We start from the raw sequence: 26,664 nt of genomic DNA, 5'->3' as shown, positions 1-26,664 counted from the left end.
ATTGATTTTGATCACTTCTGTAGTAGAAGTTACCAATACTGATGTTCTATGTGTACCCATGTATTTTGTACAATGTTTTGGTACCTATTGGAGGAAAGATACTAAGTATTGGAAGTGTTTTTCGGGCTGCAATGGCTTTTCTGGTTTTCTTTATATTAAGGGAGAAGTCCTAGAACTGTGGTGCTATATTTCAGGGGTGTTGTCATTAGAAAAGGCTTTATTTTGATAGTTAAATATCACACACTGTTTTCTAACAATGACACCCCAAATCACCACTGTATACACCTGAAAAGAGGGTATTTCAATGTGGGTACCATAACAAACTTCTACTTGAAATTTATAAGCTCCAAAAAGTTCATTTCTGATTTTCTGGCCTCTTTAAAAATCCCTGTGATTTGCAATCCCCTCTGTGCAAGGGATTACTTCAATTTCCATATGGTTGTGAAGTTGCTGCTGCAGTTGTGTCTCCTGTACCTGTGCTCACTCCTGTATTCTGTGTAGCCTTTCTGCTCCTTTATCCTTTGTCTTGACAGCTGGGGCAATTAAATTGTTTAGGATGTGTTTGTGAGAGAGAAAGTGCAAGTTTTTGTTTAGAGGCAGCTTTGGGACTTCGAGATTTACGCTGAAACTGCAGACCATGAAAAAAAATGGAAAATAAACCTTAATACTCCCGAATCCTGAAGTGATGGGATATGAAGTGTGGCACTCGGGTTGGGAAAGGACTGCTCCTTGGTTTAGAGGCCAGCAGCACGGGGGGTGAGACATAAAGGCCTCGAGGACAATCAGATTGCTGAGTGTTTGCCACAGTGCTCATAAACAGGATACAAGGACAGAGGCAGAGTTCATGGGAGGACAGGGTACTGTCGACCAAATGCTGGCAGTAAAGTAGATGGATGATTGAAAACCGCTGGGAGTAAGGAAAAGGTCTGTGTTTTGTGAAATATTTAGTATATGATTCACTCAGAAAAGAACTTCTGGGACTCTTAAAGGAGATGTATGAGGGAACAAAAGCATATGACAGGTATTTCAGAGCAGGGAGTTGCGTGCAGAAATCCTGCTGTTAATATGATTTGTGAGTGTAATTCCCAGATTGCTTAGCTTAGGTTGTCAGCTGGTTTCCAGTTGAGACAGGAGAGGGAGTCTTCCCTACCTTGGCTGTAGCTTTGTCCTGGAATCTCATGCACAAGGGGCTGGCTAATGGAAATGCACGAAAACACACACCCCTCCAAAAAGAGAGAAGGGAAAATTAAGCCTTTTTATAAGTCTTTTTCAGTACCAGAATGAGGAACTTGTAGAAGCTAACTGTTAGTTTTTGAGTCTTTACTGCAATTAAAGTGTTGGGTTTTGAGTGTCTCTAGGTAAATTCAGCTTTTAGGAGAAGAAAAGGCAAGCACAAAGCTGCTGCTGGAAATGGATTCCAAGGAAAAGAGTGTCAGAGCTGTTTGTTGTATAGTTACAAGTGGTGTGCCTGCTTGTTGGCCTGAGAATTCTCTGTCAGAAGTGAGGTACCACAAACTGCAGTTGTTGATGAGTCCCCAGGGTATTGACTTGTCTGCATTTGACACAGGCCTGTGTAACTGCTCTATTGATTTTGGTTGGTAGGTTGGTTTCTTGTTGGTTTCTTTGTGTCCAAAGTGTGAGGCACAGTTAACTCGGGATGATAAACAGGTTTAAATTTGCTGCATGCCATTGACTGACTTTAAATGATGGAGCCTTTTTGAATAAGTGTGAATGTGGCCTTCCTGTCTTTTTAATGTTGGAGCCACACAAGAGGTCTTGTTTTATTTGGTGTGGGTTGGCATCACCCTAACATTTCAATGTAAGAAGTTTAAAAGCAAAAGCTGTTCCTTCGTTGTTTTATTTTTTTCCATGGGGCAGTAGAAGCTTAGAGATGTGAATTTAGAAACCTGATCCTACATCTTCCTCTTCTTCCCCCTTTCTGTTCTTCAGATGAAAACCTTGTGTTTTGATGCAGCTGAATACCTGTATTCATGGATGTGGCCTAAGGTTTCTTTCAATTGTGTCATATGTTGGCAGATAGCAACTTGAGGATGAAGTTTTAAGTGCTGGTTTGATTGCAGAAGACGCTATCATTAATAAATGACATGTATATAGGAAGCTGTGAAACTTCCCTGTGAAATGTAATCCATTTCCTAAGTGAATATGGTCAGCTTAAAGTTCACATTTCCAGTTTCATTTCCCAGAGAACATTTGCAAAAGCTGAAGATAACTCAGTCCTAATTTTTAAGTGTCTTAAGTGCCTAAATCTCTGAGCAGATGTGAAAAATGTCATCTCAGTTGTAATTTTTTCTGATGATTTTTGAGCTTCTTGTTTCATGCTTTATTACAGGGAAATTGCTCATTTAATTATATGACACAAACCTTTGTTTTGAAAGTATCAAGAGGAAGCAGATAGTCATGATAGTTGAGATATATACTATTCAGACTTGTCAGTGTTTTGTAATGATTTGCAGAGTATAAATTTCATTTCATGGATCTCAGGAATAATTTCTCAAAGCAACTGAAAGATGAGCCTGTATTTGTGTTTAGTACTAAAACAGTGTCACAGAAGATGGGGTGGGGAAGGAACCCAGTATATCAAAATGTAGGTGGTAGAAAACTTAATCCATGATGCTTCCAATAGAGCACTTTACAGCTGCAACCACAGTAATTTAATATCCCCCTGATAGATTGTCTTCATACTGAAATAGCTGCTTGTAGTTACAATTTCACCTTCAAAGGACACAAAAATCCTACTGTGTTGCTCTTGCCTAGTCACACAGCCTGCAAAAATACAGCAGAATTACTGAGGGTTCTCTGAAAACTAATTCTATTTGGGGGCATTACAAAATGTACTCAGATAAGTGGGGGAGGATTTGTGTGAATGAATAACATGGGAGGGGGTGGTTCCCATTTCTTAAAAGTAGCTGCAGTGCAGTTTTTATTTTGGTTTGTGGCAGGGAATCCGTGCTAAGCAGCTCTACATTGGTATATCTGCTGGTTTTGTGCTGCTGATTCCCCTTCCATATCTTGGTTTGATCATTGTTTCTTCTTTCCTCTGACAGTTCTCCAGTGCAGCAGAACACTCCTGTTCACTTGGACAGTGGTGAGCGTTGGCCTGGTCCTGCAGCTGTGTACAAAGAGAAGCCTCACAGAGCAATCTTGGAGGAGAGTCTTGCAAAAATATATAGAGAGATGTACGAAAAAACTGCTGGTGCTGTTTCAGAGCACAAAACACATTCCTGAAGGCAACTCACCTGAAAATGCACAGTATACAGTATTTTCAACTAAAGCTATTTTTATACAACAATATTTGTACTCTATTTTTTAAGGTGTCTTATGGTTAGGCATAAGGAGAAATGGGCATTTGGCCTGGGCTGAAAAAAGGAAATAATTCACATTTCACGCCCAAAAAAAGAAACAATAATTCCTAACAAAAAATCCCCTCTACAATTAAGCAAGATGGTGTTGCTCCTTTGAGACTCTGTACATAGAGTCATTTGAAGACTAAGCTCTGCTGGACATTCCTGTGTGACATCAACTCAGATTTCAGCTGCAGCCAGTTCTCATTAAATATCTAAATCTATTTAGCAACTTTAACAGAATTGGTTGAAGAAGCAGTATGTCCTGGTGGGCAGAGAGGGGACCCAAATGAGAATGTGAATGTGAGTGCTGGTTTAATAGTGACCCACCTAGGACAAAGAAAATTGTTTTCTGGACAATTTTCAGAAAATTGTTTTCTGGACAATTGCCTTTGAATTGTTTATTTTGGAGAATGGCACAAACTCTGGTACTGTAGGATCCATAGGAGTGTACTTGAAGTGGTTTTGAGCACCTTTAGTCACAAGTGTTTTAATATTGTGAGATTTTAAAAGAAAACCACCCAGCCCAGCAGCCTTTGTGTGAGATGAAAGGTCATCTTCACACAGCCTTTGCATTTGAAAGCTTCCACGTTCTCCTAAATGCAGCCATGACATTTGCCAGTACACTTGTCATTTTAAAAATATGAATAAGAAAAGACTGTGCAGGGGGAAAGACCAGAGCTAGTCAGCAAGCTCCTTGTGTTCTGTACAGGCCTTCTGAAATTCCTGCATCACAATCCCACCTAATTTGGAGCCTGTCCTTCCCGGTCTGCTGGGATCCTGTTGGCAGCAATCACTTCGTTTCTGCTAAAGGCCACCAAATGTTCATCAGCAGTTCGATGCTTTCCCCAGGGATGGAACCTTTTCAGCCTTGCACTGAGCAGATCCCACATTAGCAGACCAGGGCAAATTGCCCATCCATTGAAAAGCTGAATGTTTTAAAAGGGCAAGAGTGTCCATCTCCTGCTTCCCCCCAGAATGCGGAAAAAACAAATGCCTGTTCTGGCTGCCTCCCTCTCTGAGCAAACAGAGGCAGCTCCACCGATGCCATTTTACCTGTTGTGATCAGATAGAGGATAAAGCTAGCAGTACAGATGGCACAACATATGACTGGAACCTGCCAGCATGCCTACATAAACAAAAAGTCAGTCTATTCTGCCTTCCCTCCCTTAATGCTGAGACAACATAATTGATTTGAGAAAGCAGTTGGTGAGCAATTGCACTGGTGGGAGAGCACGTGGAGCGGCTGTGTGCTGCTCTTTCAGGCAAGGGCACTCTCAGAGGAAGTGTCTCACGTACAGACATTTCTATTTCTTCTAACTGTTGGACAAGTTGAAGTGGATTAACGCTGATAACTTCCTGTCCCTGCTGCCATTTAGCACGTTAGTGCTTTCACAGGGCATTAGTGGCACCTTCTCATGCCATGGAGAAGTGCTGAGTCACTCTGTGGGGTACCAGAACACTTTTTATTGCAGAAGGGAAAAGTAGAACTTGCCCAAGCTGTGTCCCTGAAGGCCTTGAGGCCATGGAGGGTTGTGCTACCAGGACCTGGTGTTCACTGCCCTCTCCAGTGACCCCATATTAGTCCACAAAGGAAAAGTTTTCTTCCTGCTCAGAGGAATAACTTATTGAAGTAGATCCTAAGTAGGCAGGGCAGATTCTGAGAAATACTTTCCAAGCTTTTGGTGTAAAATTAATCTGTTGAAACCTGAAGGTTTTTTGCAGTTTCCTGTATGTGTTTGAGCCATAATATTCAGTGTTCTCCTGGTACCCTGCAGTTTTCATTCAGTATTCTCTGTGCATTCCCTCCCCAGTGTCTCAGCTGAGTAAAAGTTAGTCTTCTGAAGATTGGCTGCTCCCCTCTGGCCTGATCTGGCTCTGTGACATAGACAACCTCTTTGATTTTTCCCTCCCCAGCAATCTAGCAGATTTCAGTCCCTGTTTGTTCAGTGTGTGAGAAGGCCTGAATGCTGAGGGATTCTTGTGGGTTTTTTCTGTATGTTTGATGGAGGACACAATTTGCCATGAACTGAATACATGAGGGGATGAGAAAGGTGGGGGCCACTATAAAAAAGCAAGGTGGTGCTTGCAAAGGGTCCAAGAAATGTCTGGAGGATATCTGTTTGATTCCCTTAGCTAAAAAAAGGAAGCATATGGTAATAGGGAAACCTTCAGTTCTCATCAAAGATTAAAAATTTTCAGCAAAGGTGAAAACTGGATGAGAAAAAAATGTCATTATTGAATTTTGACCAGTCATTTTTTAATATTATCAGTGTAGCTTTCTTCTACAACATAACATCAAATGGAGCAGACAGTCTTTGAGTACCTTTGGCCCTGCTCCAGCTGGGAGGGAGATGTGTGTTCAGTGTCTCTCTGAATGAGCTGCTGCAGGAGATGTTCCTCTCCTGGGTCAGAGTCATTCCACAGCTCACGCCATGATACAGCAGAGAGTGCTCTCTTCCAAGCACTGTGCTGGAAATCCAGTTTGGAAAATGGAAAACTTTCCTCTGGAATGTGACTTCAGACCCAAATTACTCTGATCTGTCCCTAAAATCTTCAAGGCACTTTGTTTTCAGAAGCATTTTCCCTTTCCCTGTTTGCTGAGGTGGCCCTGCCAGCACACCCAGCTCTGAGCACGGCTGCTGCTCTGCCCCTGCAGCCTGGGAGAAGTGGAGGTTCAAGCACTGAACCAACACAGCAATAAACTCTTAATTGTTTCGTGCACCTTGCCTTCTAATACAATTGAAATCCCTTCTCTCAAATGCAAATTTCTAGGTGCATGAGTGGAGCTTTAAATAGCATTTTCTGTGCTCATTCCTTACTTTTTGCCATCCACAAAGTTCCAGTGACAGTGGGATGGCATAATTCCACCCCTGTCCTTTTAGCTCCTAAAGGAGAGCTGCCTACTCAAATCTGGCAATAATGGGCCAGATGAGGAGTGAATTGGAGCTTTTCTGTGGAGTCTGTGTCTGTCTTGCCCTCCCCAAGTTATTATAACCCACGAGTGTTCTCACCAAAAGCTGTTCAGCATCCAGTGATGCTTGCAGGATGCAATCAGTGCAATATTTTAATCACTTTCATTTTAGTGAGTCAGACTCTGCTTCCTACTTGCTCCCTTCCATCTCTCCTATGAATAACTCGGTACAGTTTAGGATCTTGGGCTGGCTTTAGACAAACTGCCTGCCTGTGTTCAGAAGAAATGCAAATCCTTGGCTGACAGTAGGTGCTTTGGAAATCACTAAGTCATTGACCTGATGTGAATTAAAGGCAAAAATGTCAAACTCTTTAATGATTTGCCTTATCTAAGTTTTTGACTTAGAGGAAGAGAAGTTTAAATTGCTCCACTGAGGATAAGAAGGATAGGGATGGCTGGAGTAATGGGAACAGGTAGGAGCAGCTTTGTAAGATAGATGGGGAGCAGTGTTTATGCTCCAAAGCTGAGCAGCTTGGGAAGTGATGAGGGCTGTTCTTTAGATTGTGCATCACATGTTTGAATTTTACTATTTCTTCACAGGCTGCCAAAATTATCAGGGGAGAAAAAAATCTACCTGGAGATGTTCAGAATCTATTTTTAGGGTAAAATAACAGAACATTTAGCTCAGCTCAGTATTAAATAGTCTTTTCCAAACTCCTTCTCATTGTTACCTCAGCTGTAAAATGGGGAGTTTGTGCTCTGTTGAAGCTTAATTAAATGACTGTGAAGTGCTTTGGGATCCTGAGGTGAATGTTAAAGAAATTATTTTATGGAAGCCTGGCTGAAAAGTCCCATCTCATCTCCAGGTTACTAAAAAGGCTTTATTTTAATTTTCCCAGGTTTATTATGTTTTAATCAGACAATTATTAAACAAATCTTAATCAGATTTAATAGATTTCTATCTTGATCAGAGAGGGCTAGAAAAGATAATGAGCTGCTTTACTACATGTGCTCTTAGGAGCTCATCTTTGCAGTTGGTATCTTGCTCAGCTTCTGTCTCCTGCATGATCTGGGTTCATATCCTCACACTGATTGCTCTTATGATACCTTTTTTATCTTTTTTTTAATATAATTTTTTTTCATCCTGATGCCTTGGTGCTGTTTGCTCTGTGTACTGACCAGCACTGTTAACATCTCTTACATCATTTATCCTCATCCTCTCCCCAGGAACAAAGGGTGCAATGTGACAGTGGAAAATTTGTGTGGTGTGCCATGGGTTTGTCAGAGAAAGCTGGAAGGAATCTCTGCCTTCCCACTCCATGTATGAGGAATAATTTGGTACATAATTCTGCTCTTCCCAATTTTTAAGCTTGAAATGTTTTCTGAAACACTGAACCATGCAACAAAATTCACAGCCTTTTAGTAGTGGTCTCTTGCTGTATAAATCTGGTAAAGTGGAATCTCTGGGTCATAGGAAAGGCCATGGTGTTAATTACTTCAGTGGTCATGGAGTGACCATCATCAGGATGCTGAGAATTTCTCATGAGATTTGTTTGGTAATCAAGGAATTTGAGGAAACTCAAATCAATGAAATTGAGCCTCTTGGTTCCAGTGAGAGCACTTGAAGCTGAGAGAGGACAGCACTTCTGGGGCCAATCCTGATGAGCTGCCTCCCTGACAGAAGGGGTGTCTGCCTTAGGTGATGTCTCTGGGAGCAGCAGAGAATTGGTCTTTGCCCAGTTCCTTTCAGTTCCAACAAATGCAGCAGCCTTGTGGGAAGTGATTGAAGCCCCCAATATTCCTGTTTCCATTGCACAGGAGCTATTAAGCACAAGCCCCCTTGATTACTGTTGGCTTCTGCTGCTTTCCCCATGGAATTCAAAACATCATCAACCAAAGCCCTTCAAAGACATGGCTGTAGCTCCTTTTATCAGTGTTGGCTTGCCAAAGGCATGGGGTTTGTTCCCATTTTATCTTTGTGAGAAATTCTCTGAAGTGTGGTGATAATTTGTCTGGATGGCAGCATAAAGGAACTGTAATCTTTCTCTTTGCTTGATCTATGTGGAGATTGTGCTTTTTCTTGGTGTGCATTTCCCTTCAATTCTGGGTGATTGCCTCTGGCCCAGCAGAGAACTCCTGCAGCCTGAGCAGTGGGATCTGAGCCACCTTCTCAGCTCCTCGGGGAAAGGAGTTTGCTGCTGCAAAACAACATCCCTCCTGGTTCATGAGGATTTACTGATCCTGAGGAGACAGCACAAAAGTTCTGCTCTGTGGCCAGGCCTTTGCATACCCCTGTGGAGCTGATGGCATGGAGTGAAGAGAGCTTCACACAGAGCAGGGTGGGAGCCTGGGAGCAGGGCAGATAAGGAGAGTGTTCCATGCCTGGCATGCCACAAATTATGCACTTCTATACCATGAGTTATCAGTGTAGGAAATATCCTGGACAGCTCCTGAGTAACAAAAGCACCGTTTACATCATGAGTGGTGGTGAATTCTAATGCTGGTATTTGTGTTGTTACCCTGACTGTAGCTGTAGGAGCTGTTTCATTCAGGATTCCAGTAGTAAACACTTTCTAAGAGGTTGCTTTCCCTGCCTGCCTTGTTTTCACCACAGTCATCTAGTGTTTACATACATTTTAGCCTCTGTGCCATTTTTGAAGGCTTTATTTGTCTCATTTATGTTTCTGGTTTGGATAATACTTAAATATGAAATCCATCTGGGAAACATATTGTATATTCACGTCGAGGGGTAAAACCAGTTTTTAATTAAAATTTTATACAGCACTTGTATTTCACTTTGTCCTGTTTTATTATGAAACACTTCAATCTTCTTCCTAAAACACATATGTCTTGTGCGTTTCAAGATGTTCCTTGTTGCTCATGCAGAACCAGTTTGGGAGCTCTGTCAGCACAGTGCCATATGTTCTGGGCTTCATTTAGCTTCTCTGCCGTTTGTGGAGGCAGCAGATTGGACGGAATGCAGCTCAGCTCGGCTCCATTCTTCTCTTTGTAAACTTGTCAAGAGATAAAAAAAGCAGGGAGAAGGAAAACACTGAATAATACTCGAGTGAGTTGAATTATCAAGAAGTTATGGGAGTGTGGCCAATCAAAATTGAGGTTTCTCATGTATTTGAGGATCTTCCTTAATTGCGGCTTTTGCGGAGCCTATAAATTGATGCATCCCTTGGTGCTACCCAGTCTTACACCCAAAACCAGCACTGAAGATTGAGACATAACCTGAGTCATTTGGAAATGACAAGCATGAAGTGCTTGATTTTGATCTGCTGGTTTAAATTAAAAAAAAAAAAAAAAAAAAAGAGTAGATTTCACAGAATATTCCGAGCTGGAAGGGACCCACAAGAGCCACTGAGGTCAGCTCTGAAGTGTGTGGTTCATACGAGGATCAAAGCCTGCCCTCGGTGTTGTTTGCAGCAAGCTCTGACCCCTGGAGCAGGAGCAGGAGCAGGTGGAGGGGTCCTGCTCCTCTTTGTGCCTTCTGGCTCTGCGAGGGTCACACTCCACTTTTTAAGTGCCTGGTACTGAAAAGAGGAAGCTCAAGAGTGATGGTGCCTTCCTGCTAAAACAAACACACACAAACCCCCAAAAAAGGTCATTTTTCTTACCAATCCATTCCTATTTCTTCCCTGCCTCCCATCTCCTTGACCACGAACCAGTGGTGCCATCAGCCTTTGATCCATGGCTGGTGTGTAGGCACAGCCCAGCTGGTCACTGGCCACATCCAGGGATTCCAGGCACTGCTCTGCCCTGCCCTTCCCAGAGACTCCAGGGCCACCACAGTGGCTTTGACAGAGGACCAGAGTATTTCTGTGATTCTGTAACTACAGCTTCAAAACAAGACCAAACCCAAAAGAATATGAAACTGGCAAAAAAGGAATCCATATTTCTCTGCCTCCCCTTGTCTGAGGTGTGAGGCCGGAGGGGAAGGGCACGAGCAGCTGCTTGATGTGGCTGTGGAGGAGTGGGGAGGGAAACTTCTGCAGTCCTGACCTGAGGTCGGTCAGAAATCACCAGCTGGAGTGACATGAGTGTGAACCTGGTTGAAGTGACAGGCAGCTCAGCCCCTGGGACTCTATTTACATATGTTTAAAACAAACAAAAGAAAGCTGCCTTTGTTCCCCGGGAAAATCTATTTACTTGGCATTCAACTCGTGTATAAGCTGGAACTTCTTACACAGAAGTAGAAACAAAGCGACTGACATTTCTGCTTTGATGTGAGGCTGCTGCTAAGATTTGATTTTGAAATATGAGAGTAAACTGAAACTACCTCCAATTTAAAGGTGGATTTTTAATGACCTTAAAAGTTTTGAGAAGTTTTTTTTCTTCTTCCCTTAGGGACCAGAAAAAATTATAACAGTAATCTTACTCATAGCTGTAAGTCTACAGAGACAGTGGCTGTAGGTTAATGAAAAATTGACACTGCTACTTGCTGTGCTTCCAGCAGAATATTTTTTTACTTCAAACTGAAGTGAACTATTGCACTGTGTGAGCTGGTTATGAGTCTCACATATTAAACTGGATGCTGCTTTTGTGGAAGCCACAGGAGCAAGTCACAGAACAGCATTGCTAGTTGGAACACATGCTGCAGTAATTATCGGGTTCTTAAAATGGTTGCCCTGGTCCTTCCCACAGAAATAAAGAAATAAAGAATTAAGGAAATGAAGAATTAAAGATTGCTGGGTTAGTCCAAACCAGAGAGGGGCAGAGGAGCCATTCCCAATGATCTCCATCCCAGTGCTGTCAAGCAGCCCCACCACAGTCCAGCAGAGAAAGCCCAGAGCAGGATCTGGGTGTTGTTTGTGCAGATGCTCCTGTTTTGCACTGTTCCACCCTGCTCCTGTGGCACAGGGACTCCTCAGGGACACCCTGTGGCTCACATCTGTTCAAGTGTCCTCTGCAGTTTTTTTGGGAACAGCTTGTTCCTGGGAATCAGAAATGGCACCAGCTCGGCAGCTCAGGCTGACTTTTCTTCTGCCTCTGAGGACACAGTGACTGTTTGTTGTCCTTGGCATGGTGGTGCCATCTGGGCCTGCTTGGACAGCCGGGCTGTGATCCTGCACTGCCTGGAATTCCAGCTCTTGCTGGTGAGATCTTGGGCTGTGCTGGAATGGCAGCGCTGGCAGCTGGGTGCCAGCCTGTGGCAGATGGAACACGATCAGTAATCCCCGTGAGCTGTGCTGGAGATGGACACTGAGGGGTTGGGATTGCTGTGAGACAAAGGCAGGCAAGGCACGAAGCTGGCTTCAGGTGTGGTACAGCATCCCAAGGCAGGAATTAAAGAGACACTGGATGTCTATAGGGCTCCCGGCCTCCCTGGAAGGATTTTAGACCCATACCAGTAACAGCAGGAAGGGAATTTCCATAGGTTCTATTTTATTATTATTATTATTGTTGTTATTATTATTATTATTATTATTATTATTATTATTATCATCATCTTTTTTTTTATTATTTCTATTTTTATTTTGTTATTTTATTCAAAAGACGGGAAGGCAAAATCGGATGAGAGTGCAGAAGAAAGGAAACTAAACCATATAAATTTACTGAGTTTGTTTCTTTTCCTCCTGGGGAGCAAAAGTACAGAAAGGTGCTGGCACTCAGTCCACCTGTGCCCTCCACCCCCTGAGAGCCCCAGCAGCTTTACCCTGCTGCAGTTCCCTTCTGTAGGAACACAGGGAGGGCAGGAACGAGATCTGGGATCCTGGTTAGGACCCCTTTAACTCAGGAACAGGGACCTCCAGCTGCAATTCCCCTGGGCAGGTGCCCATCTGTGCATGCCAAAGGTGCTGTGGATGCCTCTCCCTCCTTGTCCCAGAACTCCAGTGCGAGGAACCAGAGAATTCACAGTGCCCTGTTTGCTCCCTCTCCACCCTGCTGAAATGCCTGTGGTTTGATTCTTTTCCTTTGTAATAAACTGTGCCCACCACAGCGTATATTCTTTTAAATAACATTTTAAAATATTTTCCAGTAAATTAAAGTGATGACATGTTTGTAGGGCTCATTGTTAATTTCATTTCCTTTGGCTCAGCCAGCCAGATAAAATGCAATGTTATTAATCTTTGTTTAAAAGAAGATCCTTTGCTGAACAGTAATAAATGATCTTGATAGATTTGTCAGGAAAATGAATGATAATCATTTGCAGATAGACACAAGCCTAGTATGGAAGATTAATAAGAAAATATGTATTGGCATCATTAATAACATCTGCTGCCAATGCAGTTGGATATTGGTTACAGCCTGAGAGCGATGTGTTCTTGTTAGGACACCACAACTCATCCCCTGCTGCCACAACCAGCCTGCACAGTGCTCCTGTTCAGCTGGAGTTCCATTTTCTGATTGATTTGGTTTAATTTATTTTTTTTTTTAGCTAATTACATTGTTTTCCTAGAAAACACAAGCAAAGGTCAAGATGTTTTGAGACAACTTTGCTTTATTTCAATCAAACCTCTCAGACTTCCCCTCCCCAACCATTCTTTTCCCTTTTGTTTCACTTCAGTGCTTCAAAGCAGAGTAGAGAAGTCAAATAAGCTTACCCATGAAATGTGCTCCTCCTGGGGGTGCACAGCTGGCTGCATCTGGCACTGTGGGTGTCTCCACTCCTTCTCAGGGCCAAGCTCAGAGATGCAGTCACAGCTCTCAAACTGCATTATTTTGTTTAACCAAATAATCAGCATTATAATTTTAAAGGAAAAGTTACCTTCAAGGATCCATGGGATGAGATGGGAAGAACTCATCACATAACCAAAGATCAAAAATATTTTGTCATTAAAAAAAAAAAAAAATAGGCTTAGTAAAATTCAGTTCTGCTCTCTGCAAAACTGAATGTTTCTTAGGGGAAAAAAATAATCTAAAATATTTTAAAAGCTGCCCTAGTTTTCCTCATCCTGCTTGGTGTTGCTTTCTCATGCTTTAAGGGGATGTGTGGTCCAAAAAAGCCAATAAAGCCATCAAGCTGAGAGCAGCTGAGGGTCTCTGTGGCCCAGGGTGAGGAGGTGAGAGCCCTGGTATTTCTAAATGCACTAAAAATGTACCTGTTATTATTAGACATTTGGCAGCTATTAATCACTGCTGGTAACTTGATTTTCTCTAAATGTTTTGAGGCCACCCTCTAATCTGGGCACTGCCTGCCTGAAACTGAAAATTGGAAAGGCAAGACCAGCTCTGTGTCGTGTCCCTCTTCCCGTGGGGACGGATGGGCAGCTCGTGGTGCTGAGTTCCCTTGTTCAAAGAAATCTACTTTTTCCCCTTAGAATGAGCAAATGCTTTTTACTTTCCTGTGCCTGGTGGAAACAGAGCTTTGTTTCTTCCCTCCTTGCTGGCTCATGACTCATTTTCTTCATCTTTATGGTGCTCTGCTTCTCTGTGTGCCCTCACCTCCCCATGGTGACTTGGACCTGCCCTTTGCATGCAGGGTCACATCCCTGAGGGCATTTTCAGCCTTCTCCAGGCACAGTCTTAACAGTGGGTGCTGCTGTCTCTTTGTGGTTTCACAGATTTTGGCTGTGCCACGTTACATGGTGGCACCAAGATGGGTCAGAAAAGCCCAAACTTGCTCAAGTGAGATCCTGATCCAGGCCCCAAGGAAGGATATTTCTTTCCCCTGCCACAGCCAGGTCACTGTGGTCCCAGGGAGCCCTTTGTGTGTCAGAGCAGGACAGATCACCACAATAACCCAGAGTCAGGACTGGATTGGTTACCCAGGCACTTTATTGCTGGAAATGCTGTTAAGGGGCAGCATCAGCCCTGTGAGCAAACAGGCTCAGGCAGGCTGGGGTAAGCCCAGCCCTCGTGCAGCACAGGGGCAGAATGGGGCTTGGGGGGCAGGAGGAAGCCCCCTATACCCACTGCTGATGCCAGCGAGGAGTGGGATGGGGAGGGAGGGTCTCACACAGGTTGTGGGGAGGCTGTGGGAGCCAAGGTTGTCACTGCTGAGTTAATCCAGTGGTCCCCAACTGATCCAATCTGAATTTTGCCCATATAAAAAACCACAGCTGGTGTTTAGGTCTCCTTCCCCTAAGCCCAGCAGTGCAGAGTCAGCCCTAAGAGGGAGGCCCCAGCCATGCCACAGCTGGGCCTTCCAAAGCCTTTGCTCCTCACTGGGCTCAGCTCTGCACCCTTAAACTTGACCCCAAACCTTCTGACTTGTCCCACGTGCTATCCCACACGTCCCCTGTGTCCCAGATGTGACCAGTGCTGGGTTTTGGCCACCCCTTGGGGAGAAACTGAGCCCCACAGTCATTCCCAGCAAGCAGTGCCTCCAGGGAAGGGCTCTGCTGATCCCAGCTTAGCCAGGAAGGTGACAGCAACCAAAGCCACGCCATTCCTGACCCCAGCTCAGCCAAAATATGCCCACAGGAAGATGTTGGTGGCCATGAGGAGAATGGCACTAATATCACACACAATCCTCCACCGGGGCTCCTCCTCGATGCTGGTGAGCCTGTGCTCCAGGGCAGCTCTCTCCTCCTGGGACAGGGTGGGCGTGGGGCCCGTGGGCAGGCCACAGAACCACATGTACACCGTCTTCCACCAGGGACGTCTGGCTGCTGCAAGAAAGAGACCAAAACGTGGCTGTTGGAACCTGCTGGGACTCTTCCCTCTCCTCTCCCAGTCTTTTGGAGGTGCACTGGCCAGTCTGGAGTGGGGCTTGAGAGGGACCTTGCATGAGAGATGCAAGATGATGGAAAGAAGGGAAAAGGAAAAGGAAAAAGGAAAAGGGGAAAAGGAGGAGAAGCAGAAAGAAAAGGAGAAGGAATAGGAAAGAGGAAAAGAGGAAAAGGAGGAGAAGGAAGAGAAGGAGAAATAAAAGGAGAAGGAGAAGGAGAAGGAGAAGGAGAAGGAGAAGGAGAAGGAAAAGGAAAAGGAAAAGGAAAAGGAAAAGGAAAAGGAAAAGGAAAAGGAAAAGGAAAAGGAAAAGGAAAAGGAAAAGGAAAAGGAAAAGGAAAAGGAAAAGGAAAAGGAAAAGGAAAAGGAAAAGGAAAAACCTTCTCCCTAGACTATGTGCAGCACAGCCTGATTGCAGTGGATTGATTGCAGTACTCACTCATTAGTTAATTAACAAACTCTTCCCCCTCCTCCCCAACCCAGATTCCATCCGCTTTTAAAATTCCTGACAGCATGATGGTCCATTTAGAGAGATCCCAGCTTGTTTATTACACATGGCATGCCAGGTGAAGTGTGTGTTTTAATTGTCAGTCCTGAGCTGTGTGCATTTCACTCGCTGTTCTTTCCAAATATAACCTTTTTTGAAACACAGGATGTTATAGGGCCTTGAAAAGAGGTGTTACCCAGAAAAAAACCCTCATTAAACTGTCAACTGCTGTGTTTCACATTTTCTTCCTCATCTTTGCTAATTACCAAAATAGCAAGATATTTGTTTATAAAAATCTGAGCTAGTAAAGTAAACCAGGAATTGATAAGAAATAAGAAGTAATGCTGAATAACTGCATTCAACTTCAACCCAAATTTACTCTATTGGAGAAGAAAAAAACAAGGGATTTGTTTAGATGTTCACTTCCATTTAGCCTGGCTGTGATTGGTTCCAGTGTCCTTTGGACTGACCAGCAAATGGAAGAAGTGAAGAAATCTTGTGTGTGTCTTTATTCTGAGGTTCCTGCTCTGTAACCTTCAAAAGTTAAGCTCAAAACCAGAAAACTGCATTTTTAATAGATTTGCAGAATAAAGCTCTGTCCATTCTGAAAAGAACTAGACTATGTAGCATCTCCTGCTACTGTTCTGTCTCCTGACAACTCTTTTAAGTTCATTTTGCTCTGCTTTACTTCTTATTAAATACCTCTGGTAGGACACAGAGTTATTTAAAGTCTGAGTTTTAACCATGGCTTGCATCCTAAGGGAAGATGAAAAGATCCTGTCGGCATCATGGAAATGAGAAAAGTGAGGCCTGTGGATTCTAGGGCATCCACAAAGTGCATATGTCTGCTCCCAGGGTCTCTTGGTCCCCTCAGACTGTGCTGCTATTTTGGTGCTCTTTTTTCAGGGATGGCAGCTCTTCTGAGCCATTCAGAGGGATGTGACATCGAGGTGTGTTGGGAGGACCAAGAACCACAACACTTTCATTTGTCACCTCCTTAAAAGTGTAAACACAAGCCCCAGCTCCAGTGAATGCACCAGGTGGCCCCTCATGCACTGTGGGGATTTTTATGGGATCCTGGCTGTGCACCCCCAGGCACATTAGTGTGTTTTGCACAGACAGAGCCCTACCTGCCTCCTCCTTGTCATCTGAAGCTGCAGTTTCCACCAGCTCCTTCTCACTCTGCTCTGGGTCAGTCTGTGCTGCTTCACTGTTTCCCAGGTTTATGGCAGGTGCTTTTTTGTGCCTGGTCCACCACATGAGGCCATCCAGCTGCAAAGTGGAACAGAGAGAAAGTGGTCACTGCCTGTCTGTCCAATGTGGCCACATCTCCTTCCCTGGGGGACGCAGGTCCAGGGTGATGCTGAGTCCTGGTTGGGGTGATCTCCCATTTTCCCTCCTTTCCTTCCTGCACAGGTGCCCACACCCTGGGTAAGAAGGATGGCACCATCCAGCTGGAATTGAAAAGCTGAGAAAAAAAAAAAGTGAAATATTCTAGTTTGTCACCTTCCATTTTTTAAAAGAACTTGTTCTGTCCCTGTCTCTGAGGAGTAACCCTTTAGTAGACATTGGAGAAGCAGCTTCCTATTTGCAAGGCTCATGTGATTGATCTGAAATAGTGATGGTCTGCATCCAGAATGGCAGCCCTCCAACAGGGAAGGGTAATAAAGTCAAATAAATAAAAATAAATCAAAAAAGAAGCCAAGACACCCTCTCTGGATACAGTCAGTCACAGACAGCTGTTATGCTCTCAGAAGATTTTCTTTTCTAATTCCAGATTTCTCTGATGGGCCAGTACAAGACATTGCCTGTCTCTGCAGAAAGCCACAAAGAACAATCAGTCTGCTTTACAAATCCCTAAGTTCTGGAACTGTTATCCCTGAGCAAGCCTGAAAGTCTCCCTGGAACACAGGGAGTGCAAAGGAGACATCGATCTCGCAAACCTCAGTGGCCTTTGGCAGCTGTGGGGGACCAGACACCCCAGAGCTCAGAGATTTGGGGTTAAGCCAGGGCTGCTGCTGCTGTGGCTGACCTTGGCATGCCCAGGATCTCGGTGGCTCTTCCTGACCCCTGTCCTGGCCAGGCCAGGCAGCAGGGACAGGCTCATCCATCCCTCCCAAAGGCAGCTGCCAGCTCCAGCAGCTGCCCTCCCCCTCCAGCCCACTCTGCCTGGCACAGGGGGACAGGGCAGGGCTGCAGTGGTGACAGCAGGGCAGGCAAAGTCACACACGTGCCCCAGGAGCAGCTGCCTCCCTGCTCTGCCCGTATGGAAATGAACCTCCCCAATGGGTCACTTACAAAGTAACGTGAGTTTAATTTTGCACACACAAATCCAGGCAGAAGCTTTCAGCTGACACAGAATGTTGCATAATTTCCAGAAGATTTATAGCTTTATTTAAATCATTTTCAACCAAGATGAGCATTGGGCAGAGCTAATCTTTCTTGTCATGAAGTGCTAAATTGCTTTGATTTGACGATCCTCATCTTTCTCTGGGATTTTTTTTTAATCACTTAGGAAATGTCACTGGAACATAGTAAAGTTTCAGGGTACTAAAGGAATTCCAAAACTTTTTTTCCTTTTCTCTCCTCTTCTCATGTGTCACTGAACCACTGTCTTTACACATTGCAGCAAAATCTTCAAGAGCTGGGGTGTACCTGGGGCTTGGATTCCACCAGAGGGATGCAATTCCCCATGGAAAGCAGCACAGACACAGGCAACCTCATGGCATCAGCCCTCTGACCCACCCAGGAGCTGGTGCCTCTGCCATGGCAAAGCAAACCACCACCCTAGAGAGCTCCACCCCAGCCCTGCAGCTTTGAGCTCGGGTGGGTTTGGGCTGGATGTGTCCCTTGAGATCCCCCTTTCTGCTCTTTGCCACTGCTGGGGGGCTCAGCAGCAGCTCTGTGTGCCCATGGAAGCCTCCACGGGGCTGGCTGGGCTTGCCTGGCACAGCCTCCCAAAGGGATGGGGAGGGGAGGTGGCAGTGCCTGGAGAAAGCAGGAAAATGCTTCACTACCAATTGCCTGCAGGGAGCTGTGTCAGCTTTACTGACTGGGACCTTGGAAGTGCTGCCTAAGGCCAGCCTGTCCAAGGGCAGGGGAGCTGGAGGGAGCCTTGTGCTGAGTCCTGGGGAGCCCTGTGGCTCTGCCCCCATCTGCAGAGTCACTGCTGGGGGAGCCCTGTGTCCCCCCTTAGCTTGCTCCTGTCAGCACCCACAGAGCTGAGCGTGTCTGGCTCCCAGTGCCACCAAGTGATGCTGTGGGAGCTCCAGCTGCAGCCCCTCAGAGCTCTCAGGGTGGGCTCAGACCAGCCCAGGTGGGTTTGGTGCTCCTCCTAAGCTGTGCTCCAAAAGGAGCCACTGAAGCCATGCCTGGAGACACGGGGAGAACATCCCAAGCCCAGAGTACACAGGGTGGGACTGCCAATCCATCAGCCAGTCTGGGTGAGCCCTGACCCCTGGGGAGCTGGCTGCTGGTGCAGCACTCACTGCTTTGTGGGCTCTTCCCCTCCCTTTTCTCCCTCACAGTCTCCTTGGGCAAGGGAGTTTGCAAGAACTCAGCAAAGTTTTCCTTTTGTTGTTTGTAAACTAGAATAAATCCTTCTGTTCCAAAATGCCATCTGGCACCTGACAGTTGTGTTTCAGCTTCACAGTCTCAAATTTAATTGTAAGCTCTTTTGCAGGGTTCTCAAGGACGGCGTGACACAATATGGACTACCTACAATGAAGACATATGAACTCTGGAGCATACCAAACAAATTCCTTGCATACTTGTTTTCCAGCACAGCATCAATCACCACAGGGATGGGAGAGTGTCCAAAACAGCAGGAGAAAACGCTACAGCTTGCAGTTCTCAGATTGTAATTCATTTAAAGCCAGGAACATTAGCTGTACCACTCCAACATCAGATACAAATCTCTTTTCTCCTTTTGCCCATTTACTATCTCAAAAGCATTGAGATTCAATATTTAAAGTTGTCCAGTGTAGATCCTCAGCTGGTGCAAAGTGACATAACTGTGCTCAACAGCTGTTCCTGGTCTTTGAAGGCAATGGAGCTGTGGTGATTTACATCTGCTGAGGTATGATCTATCACTGTATTTCCTCAGCTTTGTCTTTGCTGGCTTGTTTTTCTACTCTTTTTGCTTGACAAAACAAATGACACAATTCCTAGCTCTTGTACCGTGCCTTTCATCATTCCATCCCCAAGCTCTGCAGTTAAGGATGAGCAGAACCAGCCCCATGTGAGTCTTAGGGAGAAATACCCGAGGCTCAGGAAGGGAATTGATTAACCAGGAAGCACAGGAGCTCCAGAGGTTCTCTGCTGGGTGCAGGACACCCAGCACAGCGTCCCCCTCCCAGCCACTGTCACAGGGACACTCAGGCTCTTCACCACAGGTTTGCCCACGTGCATGCCAAGTCAAATTGGCCAAACACAAAGACCAGGTGCCACTTTCTACCCAGACAGTCAGAGCCTGGCACATCTACCCTGATCTCCACCTCCTGCCTTTCTTTCCCCAAACACTTCTGTGCCTGAGCCAGCACAGCCACAGACTGGCTGGAGATGAGGGGGCAAACCATGAGAAACCATGTCACCAGAAGTGAAGGTCCAAACCCACACCTCTGCTCATGTCTAGGGCAAAACCTGGGCTGAATCTGACCCAGGAAAATGAAATATTTTGGTCTCAGTGCTGCCCACTCACATTCCTGCCAGACAGGCAGAAACCCAGCAGTGTTGTCTCCCACTTCAGTTAAAGCCCACGCCTTCCTTTGGCTGTTCTCTGAGGAACAAGGGCAGACCTTTCCTGTTGAAATTGGGGATAAATAGTAGAAACTGAATGGAATCAGACAAAAGGAAATGGGGACAGACTCTCCCATTCCTACCGAGCTATGGAAAGAGGGGATGAGCTAGTGCTTAGTGGCATGGATTTCCTGGCTGTCCATCCCATTTTCCTTGTGGTGGGAAGATACTGTGGAGCAGGGGGCACATGGGATGGTCATCACAAATACCAAACGATTGATCTGGGTCTCTGTGTCCAGCCTTTCAGTGCCTCAGGCAGTATCATTAATACTCATTCATTTTCCACAACAGAATCTCTTACAGAGGGGTCAAGCACTGAGCTCAGCACTATGTGGGGTCCATGGCATACCAAAAGGCTATCCTGAGCATCTCTATGGAGAAAATTTACCCCAAAAAGCCCAGTTGATGTTAGTTCCTGGCCAGTGCTGCCCTTCAGCAAGCTCTCCTCCCTCCCTGGCTCTCCAGAGGCACCTGAGGTGGGGCAGTCACCACTTCTCATCCTTTGTTCCTTTGGGATAACTGCACACAGCTGCTTCAGACAGAATCCTGCCCTGCCTGACCATACCCCTGGCCCTTTGAAGAATGTGTTAAATAAGGTCACTTACATCCAGCACCTATAAACTCACACATTTCAGTAGAAATACCACTGAAAATCTCCCCTGGGGAATCTAAGATTGTAAGCTCTTTCTCTAATTCTTTTATAGTGGGGTCCATGCTGAAATGCCCCTCCTGGAAGATGCTTGAAGTGTTTTCGTGCCTCTGAGGTCAGACTAAAAAGCCTGGAGGTGCTGGGGCCAGTTTCTCCATCTCCTGAACTGCTGGTTTGATGCTCACTGTTCACCAGTGCTGTGTTAATGCATCTTATCTTGCTATTGCTGTGGGCAGGGAGCACTGCACATGTTTAGCTATCACAGGTCAGATGATAAGTGGGAACTCATTAAACCACAGTAATTAATTGCTGGCAACCATCTGGCCACCCCTGAGCAGTCATGAACAACGTAAGCAGCAGAACTAATGGTGCCTCCTTGCCAGTATTTCTCTCTCCCATGTGGATCCTCTGATAGCTAATAAAAGCGGAGAGTTTATCTCCAAGCAGACACAAAGCCAGCCTCTCTCCCCCCTCCTCTCCCCTATCTGAGCACCTGCTTTCATGTAATCTTCAGGAGCGGGGTCTCTCTGACACCTATAACATTCCATCAAACATCGATGGAGCTGGTTAATGCTTTTCAAGTTATGAGGAAGCAACAGATTGATGCCATCACAGCATTTTCTCTCTCATGCAGTTAGACAGGAAAAAATAGGTCTTTTTAATCTATCCAGTAACCTTTGCTGAGAGGTAGACGGCGGTTTTTGTTATATTGGCAGCTGCTTTAAAACTTAGGACTAGGAAGAGTTGCTTTAAGGTTTTGTAATATAAAACCTCCCAGCTCTGCACCACTTTAATGTGCTAAGTAAAAGAAAGTTGTGCTTCCCTCAAAGTTATTAAATTTAATTGAGATCACATTGGGACAAAATGTTATTTTCCTAAATGCCCATGTTGCAAAAGATATTAATCTTGTTTGCCTGCAAGATTGATGCTGGCTCTGCTGAAGCAGGCTAGATGCTACAATTAGATATATTTAATTCCTCCTCAGCAGTGCTCTGTAATGTGATTTCATCTCCTTCCCCTTCTTCTTTTCTTTCCATAGCAGTTGTGATGGGCTGTGGTGTCTGCCCAGCTCTGGGCACAGCATGGGAGCTCACACTCAATTTGAAGCACTCAGTGCTCAGCAGCATTAACACTCTGTGGTCTGGGGAATAGAGAGAGCTGAGGAGCAAGGGCTTCCTGGCAGCATAAGCATGACACACCATTTCCTAGCCACTGCAGGAGCAGGAAGGGGCAGATCTCAGGGAATTTTGGTATCCAAACAGGGCTCTGGGAAAAGGGTGCTGCTGCAAGGCACTTACCTTTTCTTCAGGGATCGCTGGGGTGCAGAGGCTGACGAGGACGATGACAATGGCAGTGAGGACAAAGAGGATGAGGGCAAAGTAGAGGTAGTGCACATCCTTTAGCACAGCTGGTCTCCTGTCCTCCTCCCCACAGGATGGGGCACTATAACTAAACTCCATGATCATCCGAACCAGACCAACAGCAAAGCCAGCCATGAGGCCCCAGAAAGCACCCTGAGAACAGGCAAGCACAGAGAAAAGGTCACTGCAAATTACCTCTGGCTGTAGTTCTCCCTCTCCTCTCCCTCTTTCCCAAGACTTTTTATGCCTGACGGAAATCCACACTGAGGTGCATCAAAGGAGAATTTTTTCAGGTAAAAATCCTCATTTTCTCTCGTTTGCCCTTGAACATGAAGCACACAGAACACAAATAATGCAAGAATCTCCCCCTAACAACACTCCTCCAATGAGCCTTTGACACATCATCCCTAAATGGCAGAACAACTTCCCTTTCATGCTTTCAGATGGGACTGCCAAAAAGTACCACTTGCAGTGACTTCTCAGAATCAAACCCACACCCACTGGAGACTGGAGATCCACTAAGGCATGCCAGAAAAGGCTGTGTCATTGTCACTCCTGAGCTGGACTGGCTCTGAGTTTAAACAGTCTCAAAGGCTAAATACTGATGGAAGAGATATCTGTTTATTTTATCAAATTAAATGCATGTATCAATTGGCTGTTGACACTTCACTTACAGGCTCATTAACCCTCTTGCAGAAGATTGCCAGGATGAAGAGGGCTGCAATTGGTGGGCTCAGATAGCTGCCTATGGACTGAATGTAGTCAAAGAGCTTTCCACTGTTGGCTGACTGAACCATTGGGATCCAGAGAATGCTGATGACCACAAGGATGAGGGTGAAGACTCTGAAAGAGAAGGATAAAATTGTATTAACTCTGCAGGTAGATTTGCAGCAAAACACACTCCCAGTTTCACTTGGAATTTTCTAAGGAAAAAATCCACAGATCACTCTTGAGAACCTTTCCTTGTGTACACAGGAAAAGAGAAAATTGTTTTCCTGATGTGAGCCTGGTGCGTCCTAAAGTGTGACACAGTCTTCAGTGACCTTGCTCTTGGATATGACAGAAAGAGGGAGCTGGTAGCTTGTGGAAGCAATCTTTCTGCCACCTTTCCAGACAGGTAATGTGCTCAGTCTCTTGCCTTTGCCAAATTCCAACTCATTTGCTACTTATTAAAATTGTGTTTGGGGTCTCAGGTGAATATTGTAACCTTCCTCTGCCTTTGCACTGTGTGCCACAGAGGTTTGTCCTTAGTGCTGAACAAGAGGTCCTCGTCCTCTACCCACTCTGCCGTGGTGAAGTGTGAGTTTGCCTGGAGACTCAGCCACATCTCAGCAAAGTTTAGACCTTAATGCTCATGACTGGAGGGCAAAACTTCCACACTGAATGCAGCCTAAATTCCCCTGTCTGGAGGAGAACTTTATATGCCCCTGATAGAACACAGCACCAAAGCTCATCTGCAGAGGACACTACAACTTATCACAGAGACAGAAAGCTGGGAGGCTCAGCTCTGCACTTTTCCCTGAAGAAAAAATTATTAGAAAAAAAAAGAAGTAATTGCAACATATCACTCCTGTCTGATGCAAAAATAACATTTTTATAGACCTCTGGTGACAATGACTCAAGAGCACTTTTGGCTTTTCTAAAAGTTGTGTTTAAAGCAGTATTTATAAAAAGTTTAGAGAGAAGAGAGGCAATTATCTGCTTAGCTCAGTGGAACACTCAGAGTTTCTCCTTGACCAGGCCTATCCAAGATAAAGCTGGGAAACACAACACTCTTTCCCAAGCTGTCCTCCTGCTCTATATTGCAGGCACCAGATTTTTCTCAGTGAGTCCAGCCTGGAGGATGTAAAAGCTGCTCTCAGAACAGATGATGAGCGGAACAAGACATAAATAAATGCAAGGACCTGCCCACAATCATCAGCTCCTGCTCGGAGGCCTGCCTGCGGACGCGCTGCCAGATGTCCACCACGAAGAGGGTGCTGCTGCTGTTGAAAACGGAGGTGAGGGAACTCATCAGGGCTGCCATCATCACTGCAATCATCAAACCCCGGAGCCCTGCGGGAGACAAACACAGAAGGGGAATCAGGACTGGGCCTTGGGCCTCTGAGTACTGTTTTTTCCATCCTGCTGTCTGATATCTGCTGTGAGATTTCCACATCCTTAGGATGGGTGAGGGCAGCCTGATCCCCCCATGCAGAGCCTGGCTCAAGCCCATCCCCACAAGGGTGTTCCTCACCATCAGGCATGAGTTCAATGACCAGTTTGGGGTAGGCAATGTTGGAACAACCCACAGCAGCTCCACAGACCCTTTTGCAGACATCTGGGTCCACGCAGGCCACTTCATCTGGGGAACACAGGGAAACAACAAGGAGTCAGTGCAAACCACATCGAGCCATGGGTTGTTCAGATCAAGGGAACAAATCCTGATGCCTTGTGCAGTTTCATACAAATTCAGAGGTGGAATACAGCTACAATGAGTGGAGCTGGAAAATGCTTTATATCATCTAATAGAGGTGAAACTTTGAGATGACATTTTCAAATTCTGTTCAGGATACAGCTGAAACTCTCCTGGGTGTTGCATAACTGTAATCCTTGATGATTTGTCACTTGTGGGAGCTGGACTGTTTCCATGAACCTGTCAGCTGGGTTCCCGAGGATGCTGGAGGCTCACTCACTCCTATTTAGGAAATCTGGGAAATAGGCTCTTTCCTCTGGGAGTGGTCCTTCCAATCAAGTGATTTTTCCTGGAAAGGAGAAGGCTCTGGAGAAACCAGCAATGAGAGCTCCTTGGGACTTAAGGGATGCTGGTTTAGCCTAATCCACCAGGTCCTAAATGAATCTGTGTGGGAGTTTGCTAAAACATTCCAAAATACCTAATGGATGTAATCCATGGTATCTGAAGGACAACCTCAGTGCTCCATGAATTTAATTTCACTGTCTCCCTCCAGACAGACAGATGAATGCAATGTCCACAGCATGGAGTTATATGCCCCCAATGGCAAAGTATGTCCCTTATGGCTACTCCTAGGGATTTCTGCCACTGTGGGAGAACTGGAGGTGAAGGGAGGGTTTGGGAACACCATGGTGCAACAGGAATCTCTCTGAACATGCCTGCAGGACAGCAGTTTCTAGGGTGTAGAAGTGCTGGCAGACCTGTGTGGGATTAGTGGTCACAGCAGGTATGGAGCCCCGTGTCAAGGAAGATGGGAAGGCTTACCTGGGAAAAGAGCTCTGCTGATCATTCCTGGCATGACAAGGAAAAACACAGGGAAGAGTTTCAGATATCCTGCCAGCACTGATCCACCTTTGGCATGGGAAAGGTTCTTGGCAGAGAGGGACCTCTGGACCATCACCTGCAACCAGTGCAGAACGGGAGCAGAGAATGAAAGAGAAGCACAGCAGAGAGAGCAGGATCCATTCTCTCTGTCTCTGCTTCTCAGGGATGACTTTCATCCCACAGGATCCCAGAGTGTTTTTCATGCCAAGGACAACTTTCCCACCTCACTGACTGCAGCCTGCTGCCACCACTCAGAGCTCAGTCCATGAGCTACAGGAGAGGGCAGCGTGGAAATTTCCTTTACAGGAATAATTTCATCCTTGACTGAAATGAAGCCACCTTGAGGGCTGGAGACAGCAGCTGTATGGCAGCAAGAGACACGGAGTGGAGCAGACTGTGGGTGTTTTGGTAAAAGTTCAGTGGTGGGGTTTCATAATTATCCCACCTGAAAGTACAGAAGCACCACGTCTCGAGGAGCACACTCAGCTTTCCTTGTTTGTAGCTTGGAAAGGAATAAGGGACATGAGACATCTGGGAATATGAATGGAGGAATATTGTCTGGAGGTCTACTCAAGGTCACAGCACAGCCAGCTCTAGATTCACATTTTTATATCCTTGTCATTCTAACTGCGTGAAGACTCCCAGTACTCACCAGCCCACAGTGGGATAAAGATGGATGAAAACAACCTGTTCTCACTGCACTAAGAAGTGCATAAAATTAGCAGCTTGCTGAGAAGGTGGAAGGAGTGAGACATTCTGGTCTAGACCAGTAAAAAAAAGTAGCAACTCCTGCACACTGAGGCACAGTGATTTTTCAGCTTACAGATCCACAGACTGAGGAATGGACTGAAAATAACACTGTGGTGGTTTGTCTGCTGAGGGAAACGTTTTATTTACCTGGTCAGTGCACCAGCACCAAAGAGCCACCACAGTGAGACCAAATACAAGGCCAGGCCAGGGAAGTTCTCCTGTGATGGGATCCCTGAACAAATGAAAGGCATCTGCACGTGGGAGGTGACAGTCTGTGTTTGGGACTGTGATCTTTGGTATTGCTGCACTATATTTCTCCTTAAGTCCTTCATACCAGCCAACTTTTTCAAATCCTGTAAAGAAAATGCCAGTGATTTAAGGGCTGTTGCATCACGCAAAGTTATTACCTAATCTGAGTCTCGTGATTACTTTTCTTTTATCTACCTCT

General features: G+C 45.5%; 2 protein-coding genes across 8 annotated transcripts in view; one reads left to right on the top strand and one right to left on the bottom strand.

Annotated features, from left to right (window-relative positions):
- Positions 1-9,066, top strand: part of SPATA6 (spermatogenesis associated 6) — a 42,823-nt gene extending 33,757 nt beyond the window's left edge. For 2 of the 3 annotated variants that reach the window (XM_064428804.1, XM_064428803.1), the window contains exon 13: positions 3,066-9,066. In XM_064428804.1, coding sequence (XP_064284874.1) covers positions 3,066-3,246 — 181 coding nt within the window. In that variant the 3' untranslated portion in view covers positions 3,247-9,066. The remainder of the gene's footprint in view (positions 1-3,065) is intronic. The other variant, XM_064428805.1, reaches the window with a different exon arrangement.
- Positions 9,067-12,747: 3,681 nt separating this feature from the next.
- Positions 12,748-26,664, bottom strand: part of SLC5A9 (solute carrier family 5 member 9) — a 31,867-nt gene continuing 17,950 nt past the window's right edge. For 4 of the 5 annotated variants that reach the window (XM_064428799.1, XM_064428800.1, XM_064428798.1 and 1 more), the window contains exons 7-14: positions 26,364-26,569; positions 25,407-25,542; positions 24,426-24,533; positions 24,094-24,244; positions 22,864-23,032; positions 22,127-22,342; positions 16,513-16,654; positions 12,748-14,837 (exon numbers count right to left, since the gene is read on the bottom strand). In XM_064428799.1, coding sequence (XP_064284869.1) covers positions 14,629-14,837; positions 16,513-16,654; positions 22,127-22,342; positions 22,864-23,032; positions 24,094-24,244; positions 24,426-24,533; positions 25,407-25,542; positions 26,364-26,569 — 1,337 coding nt within the window. In that variant the 3' untranslated portion in view covers positions 12,748-14,628. The remainder of the gene's footprint in view (positions 14,838-16,512; positions 16,655-22,126; positions 22,343-22,863; positions 23,033-24,093; positions 24,245-24,425; positions 24,534-25,406; positions 25,543-26,363; positions 26,570-26,664) is intronic. The other variant, XM_064428801.1, reaches the window with a different exon arrangement.

This window comes from Passer domesticus, chromosome 7 (genome assembly GCF_036417665.1).
Source record: "Passer domesticus isolate bPasDom1 chromosome 7, bPasDom1.hap1, whole genome shotgun sequence".
In the NCBI taxonomy this organism is placed as follows: Eukaryota; Metazoa; Chordata; class Aves; order Passeriformes; family Passeridae; genus Passer; species Passer domesticus.
This window is presented reverse-complemented; position numbering and strand designations above follow the sequence as displayed.